The following is a 6,471-nucleotide window of genomic DNA, read 5'->3' as shown; positions in this document are numbered from 1 at the left end:
GGTGAAAGTGTGTTATAGGTCGAGGGGACTGCACGTAACAAAGCTCTTGAATTACTTGTAGACAAGAAGGAGAAAAGATGGTAAAGGAGCTACAATTTATTCAGTACCTACCACGAGCCAGGTGACTGATTTTAAGACACTATCTGACAACCTGAAGTTTTAGGATAGTTTATTAATTCACTTACATTAGTCTGTGTGAGCTACTGGGGATGTAGAAATGAATGAAATATGGTAGGTGTTCTGGGAGAACTCTTAATAGGGTTGGGTAAAAAGCCCTATAAACAAATAAAAGCAATGCAATGTTGGCTAGTCCTATAGATTCAATATTTAGGCGATGCTATAGGAACAACAAAATGGAAACCGTAAGTTCTGCTGGGAGTGCCACGGAAAACGTCATGAAGGAGGTATTGTTTGAAAGACGAATAAGCTTCCTCCTGTAGGCAGAAAAGTGGGAAGGTCCTTCCAGGTAGAGACCCTACCAAGTGCAAAGGCCTGGGCCCGGAAAGAACATGACCAGTTGAGGAACTAAATTCCTCACTGCAAAGATGCTAGGGAAAAGTAAAGTTGAAGTAGAAATTCAGAGTCATGAGACAGAACCAATTTGTCCTGCTTCACAACTCTTAATTCATGTCTAGGAAATAGAAAGCCCATAAAGGACTTAAGGTAAGGACCTCTTACCTATTTACATTTTCTAAAGAACCCAAAAGTTGTTGGATCTGTGAAGGAGTGGCTGGAAGGGGAATGAGCTCGGAGAAAGGCTGAACTAACACAAGGACATTGGGAAACGAGGGTCCTCTCTGCTAGCCAGAGAGGAACACAATTAATTTTTACAAGAAGGAAGAAAGAACATGACTAACTTTTATAAATCTTTTATTTTTTCCCAAAGAACAAAAGAAGTACTGTAAACCAATGACACACTCAATTTAAAAGTGCAATTTTGACATAGTAAATGTGATACATTATGTAATTTTTTATAGCACAATGGTCAGACCTTAAAAAGATACAGTATAAGCATCTACAAATCTTAGCAGTGCTGTGCATTTTTTGAAAACTAAGTGATGAGTTTACATGCAGAGCTCAGATATGTTTTCAAAACTTTCAGAGTATAGAGTATTGTTAAGTTTGCCATTATTCTTAAAAAAAAACTAAACAGATGTATTCTATATAAGCTAGAAATAAGGAATTTACCTATTTCCTAGCTTCTACATCCACCCATCCAAAACATATATTTAGTGACCAGAATTATAATACTTCTAATAAAATAGTTAATAAATATCATAAAATCAAAGTTTAGTGAGTAAGACATGACATTATGCCATACAAAGAAGACATCAAATGTCTAAATTTATAGGAGGAGAATACATTAGTCCTTATAAAACTTACACATTTAGAAATTCTAAATAAGGAAATATATTCTACACAGATAACTGTATAATACACTCAAATTTCTAATGCAATACAAATTAAACAGCTTCCTGGGGTCAAGAGTAAGGAAATTCTGTAACATATTCCCCAAGAAACAATATTATAATAGTACCTATCTCATCAGAGAGTGAGGATAACAGTTTATCTCCACATACAGCATTTTAATGAAATGCCATTCACATTTGAAACGCACAGCTCTTTCTGTAACACTAGAAGGAGTATATTCTAGAAATACAAGTCATCTTGAAAAATTAACATCCAGTAATTATGCACAATTTAGTCAATTGCCAAAGATTGCAATAGCATAGCAGATAAAGTAACAGCAAATAAGTAGGAGGAAATACTATGCTAAACACTTCATAAACTGAGCAGAAAGCTGAAGGGACAAACATAGGTTCCCTCCTGTCATCCCTCTCTCGTATGGGGAATTCATGAGGAAACCTAACTCACTGCAGGAAACAGCCTTTGTTTCTTGTCTTCACTGGGTCCAAAGAGCCGCAGAAAACCATTCTGCTGAAGAACTGGGCGATTTTTCCAATGCTTGGTTCCTTCTCTTAATTATTCTTGTTTCCACTGTGGAGAAAAAAAAATGTATCAGTTGAACCAAATTTCCACACACCTGTCTACCCGCACCTGTTTTCAAAACAGAGTTTAGGATCAACTAAAAGCAAAGGGTGGATTCAAGACTATACTAATAAAAAATGCGTCTCAGGAATGAATTCTTCCTAACCTCCTAGGCAATCGCGTCCCGAGACTGTTGATAAGGGTTTTCCCAGGACATTCTAGAACAACTTCCCCCTCTTTTCCTGAGTAACCATTTTATTCTAAGCATAGTCTGGAATGTGGTAGCCAAACCCCCTGCAGAGAATAGGACCTTTAGAAGTCCACATTTCAAGAGAGATTAAGAAACCACAAAGATGCAAGTGACAGCTACCTGTCCAGCATTTTCTGGATGATTTTCCTGATCAAAGGAGCTTCTGGGTTCAGACAGACTTCCTGTCCGTTCTTCAAGGTGGCACTGCATAAGGATAAAGAAGATACACCCATGAGATACAGGGACTGAAGACCCAGGCTGGGGAGACTTCCCTCTTGCCAAGATCACAGTGAACACCATAGCGCATGAGGACTTACATCACTTCCACCTTGGAGCACTGCGGTCCTGAGGCGATCACCTGCAGATTACTGATTACTTTCGGATGAACCCCCGTGTTGGTGGTTAAACACATGCATCGCAACTCTCTCACTACGGCTGCGACAGGACCAGCTAGGGCAGAAAGAGAGACTTCGTTATAGTTGCCAGTTGCTGGCAGAGCTCTCCCCAGCCAGCCCGCCCGAGATGCTTCCGCGCGCTCACGCCGCCGCGGCCGCCTGGCAGGCGGGGCGGCTCGGTTCCGCCGGCGGGGGTGGGGGTGCGTCCGGCTCGCTGGGCGCTCTCACCGCTGGCGAGGGGCCCTGGCGGCGTCAGCAACAGCAGCGCGAGCAGCGCGCACAGCGAGCCCGAAGGGCCGGAGATGCGGGCGGCGCGGCTGGGTAGGAGTCTCATAGTAGCGAAGAGAGCGCGGCGAGAGGAGTTCAGGAGGAGGGAAAGGCGCGGGGATTTGAAGCTTCGTAGCACTGTGACTTCTTCGAGTCCTGTGCATCCCTTTTATCTGCACTCGCCCCCTCCCCCAGGCAGGAAACTCAATCTTTGGGATGCTTGGGAAATTCCCTGGACTGAGAGGGGCGGGGGAAGGGGGGCTGGGTGGAGGGGGCTGGGCAGTGATGGTTGAGGAGCGCGGTTGGGAGGAGTTGCCCGCACCCGTTCCGCGGTGGACGTGGTAGCTCGCCCAGCGGTGGAAGAAGTTGCCTCTCCCGCTGGAGGCGAGGAACACGCGGAGATGTCATCCCCTGGGCCAGCCTGGGCTAGCAAAAGCCAATTTCTCCTGGGGTACAGAACCTTTTCAGAGGTGCGCCTCGTCTCCATCTGAAAAGGAGGACTGGGTACAAAGTAAGCGAGAGGTTTGACTTTAGAAAAATTTCTGAACAGCCTTTCTAATTATTGTTACTCATATTATTATTCAGGAAATGTAAACCACGATTAAAACTGCACTAAACTGAAAGACCTCACACTCTCCTGCCTGAAGGCACACCATTCTGGGCTCCTCAGATAAGTTCATGATTCTCTGGACTTCAGCCAGCATTAGAAGCCAAGACAATATGATGAAAGTGTCTCTACTCCCACTTGAACTTCATGGGACGAACAGGCTCCCAAATCAAGTCTACTTACTGGAAGCCTTATGCTTAGTTTTTCAAGCATATATGTGTCAAGGTGCTTTAACAAACCTTCAAGAACCACGCAGCAAATTGCCCTGGGAAATGATGCCTTGCTTTCTGCAGTTCAATACACTATGGGATTGGAAGAGGCATGGTCTTGGTTGGGGGTGGGATAGGGTGGGCTGAGTGCAGACTATAGCAATGCCAGAGAGCCCAGCCTGTTCCAGCTGTGGCTCCAGACCAGCCAGACGTGTGGTGGACCCAATCTGGAGAAGCTGTTGAGGCTGATGAGTTTGAGGGGCTCACCTGAAGTCTGGTCTAAGGATTTGAATCAATTTGGCAGTAAGACAGCACCCACTCTGGCTTCACTCAAACAACTTAATGGGGGGGAAGGGTGACTCACGCACACAAGCTTCTGGAACCATCTAGCTTCATGATCAATGGTGTGACCAAGCCTGTTTCCACAGTCCTTCTCCATATGGGCCGAGCCCAGAGCTGCCCCTTGAAGTTGAGGGGTGAGGTAGCTTCTGGCTTCCCCTATGTCTCTGTCTCTGTCTCTGTGTGTCTCTCTCATCTGAGGAAGTAGGTAGAACTCTGAAATCTTAATGGCTAGGTCTTTCACTTGTCTAGCACCATGGCAGGCATGGCTATGTAAGCTTTCTTTCATGGAAATCTAACTAGATCCTTTTCTGGATTGTTCTCAAGACTCTTCTCCTCACAGTAGGCCAGTCAAGGCAATCAGTAAACATGATGACAATCAGAAACCAGTCAATCAGTCACAGAACAGAATTCTTTTCCTTGTCCTGCATGACCCTGGGGAATTTTCTTAACTCCTCTACACATCTTCCTTGGCAGGACATCACCTCCACTCGTGAGCAAGGAGGAGGTGTCATAGAATACTGTAGAACTTTTAGTCTGGAAGAAAAGTGAAAAAATGCTCTAGGTAAGGGAGGCTGAGAGGTCTGACTTCCCTTTGTGGGAAGTTAAACAGGAAGTTCTCTGTCCTTTCCAGCTTCCTGATACCATCGGCATCATACCTGACTCAGCTCATGCAACCCTTCATTCTTCTGAGGAGTGGTAATCTGGGAAAACAGCCTTCAGATTTATTACATTGTCTTTTTAGATGTTAGAATGTATCAAAAGACAAAAGCTTCAATAATGTGGAGAAAATAAAACTTCAAAAATATGACTTAAAAATCCTGGGCAATTAAATTCAACTTAACTACTGGGAATAAACCACAGTATAAGACTTCCTGTGGAAAAAAGGTTTAATGACATAAGTTATTGAGGTTTATATGTGTGTGTATGTATGTATATATGTATGTGTGTTTAGATTCCAAATAAGTTGTTTTAAATACAAAAGAACATGAATTAGTTTTGGCACCAGATGGTAAGATCAGAGAAGAGCCATGAGACGTGATTTCCATGCTTCACTTGATTTGCACTCTGAATCAACTTACCATGGGTTGTTTACAGAATTTAAGGCACAAATAAATATTTCTACAGCTGGCAAGCAGATAATAGGAAGCCTGCACTAGAAATAGGCTGTTTGGCCCCCCAACCTAATCAGTAATCAGTGTGTAACTTAACCTGAGTTCTTATTGAAATCATTCTGGTGCATTGCCTGTTTCTGGCTCCTGTCTAGACATTCCTGATACAGACCTTGTGCAAAGACAGATAGGAATGTGGATGGTCCAAAGACTCCCTGCAGGTGACAATGACAGCCCCAAATACCATGGGAGGCAGGCCTCTTAAAAAGTCATCACTGCTTTGTTGAAGCCATTTGTCTTACCTATACTGTGTCCAAGTAGTAGAGAAAGACACTGTGTTATTCTTGTCCCAAGGTATAATAAAACAATCCACAAAATGACATTCTGATTGCTTAGAAGGTTTCCTGTTTGTCAAAAGCAATCAAATTTTAGTCGTAACACCTTGGAGTAATTAAATAGGAATTAAAACGTTCTTTTTGGCATGCAGGTTTCTAAACACTTTCATGTTCCTGATCCTTTGAGCCTCATATTGATTCTTTGAGGCAGCTAAGAAACATTTTCCTATCCTCATTTTTCAGCTAGGGAAAGAAAGTAAGGCCCAAGGAAGGGTTAAGAAGTAGAAAATCCAAGATTGGAAGCCAAGCAGTAGAGAATCTGCCCCAGGAAATTTTTAATGGTTTCCAGATTACAAACCACTTTCTTCACAGCCGCTGGCAAACACCCCAGGGTTCTCCGCATCTGGTTAACCACTTTACTTTATTGCCCAACAACCGTATTTTAAGTTGTTGAAATCCTCAGTTTAACTACTCTTGGCCTTTGAGGCCACAAAGATGTCAAACATCCAAGAGACCTACAGGTTAACCAGCCTAAAACTGTCACCAGTATTCCAAATACTTCTCTGCAAGACCAGTGCAATGTCTTGTCTTCTCTGAAAAGGTTTACTTAGACAAAGCCAATTGAAATGTATTCCTTCCACCTTCCATCTTTGAATGTCTCATATACTTGTAAAACCTAGCTCATGAGAAAGAGGTCATTATTAATTACTAGTTATTCCTGAATTTTGCTTTTGTCTCTCTCAAGTTGACTCTAGACTTCAAAATCAGCAGTGATGTCTTATATTTCTCACATGACCTCCCATTAGTTCCAAGTTCAGTAGCAGACTATGGACATTTGATGACAAAATATGATAACTTTTAATTCTGTAGCATTCTTTAAATTACAAGTGGATCTTAAAGTTAAAGGAGAAAGAATAGAGTGGTTTACTGTCATTAATCATTTGAAATCCTCTATTGTGAATTGTTTT

The 6,471-nt window shown here is 42.7% G+C and overlaps 1 protein-coding gene across 1 annotated transcript; it reads right to left on the bottom strand.

Annotated features, from left to right (window-relative positions):
• Positions 1-885: 885 nt before the first annotated feature.
• LOC105091353 (C-X-C motif chemokine 6) lies at positions 886-3,028 on the bottom strand. The gene is made up of 4 exons (XM_031470551.2): positions 2,863-3,028; positions 2,557-2,689; positions 2,360-2,443; positions 886-1,998 (listed from the first exon to the last, which is right to left on the bottom strand). Exons 1-4 carry the CDS (start codon positions 2,966-2,968, stop codon positions 1,980-1,982), a joined length of 342 nt encoding a protein of 113 aa, XP_031326411.1. The 5' UTR covers positions 2,969-3,028; the 3' UTR covers positions 886-1,979.
• Between the last annotated feature and the right edge of the window lie 3,443 nt (positions 3,029-6,471).

Source organism: Camelus dromedarius, chromosome 1 (genome assembly GCF_036321535.1).
Source record: "Camelus dromedarius isolate mCamDro1 chromosome 1, mCamDro1.pat, whole genome shotgun sequence".
In the NCBI taxonomy this organism is placed as follows: domain Eukaryota; kingdom Metazoa; phylum Chordata; class Mammalia; order Artiodactyla; family Camelidae; genus Camelus; species Camelus dromedarius.
This window is presented reverse-complemented; position numbering and strand designations above follow the sequence as displayed.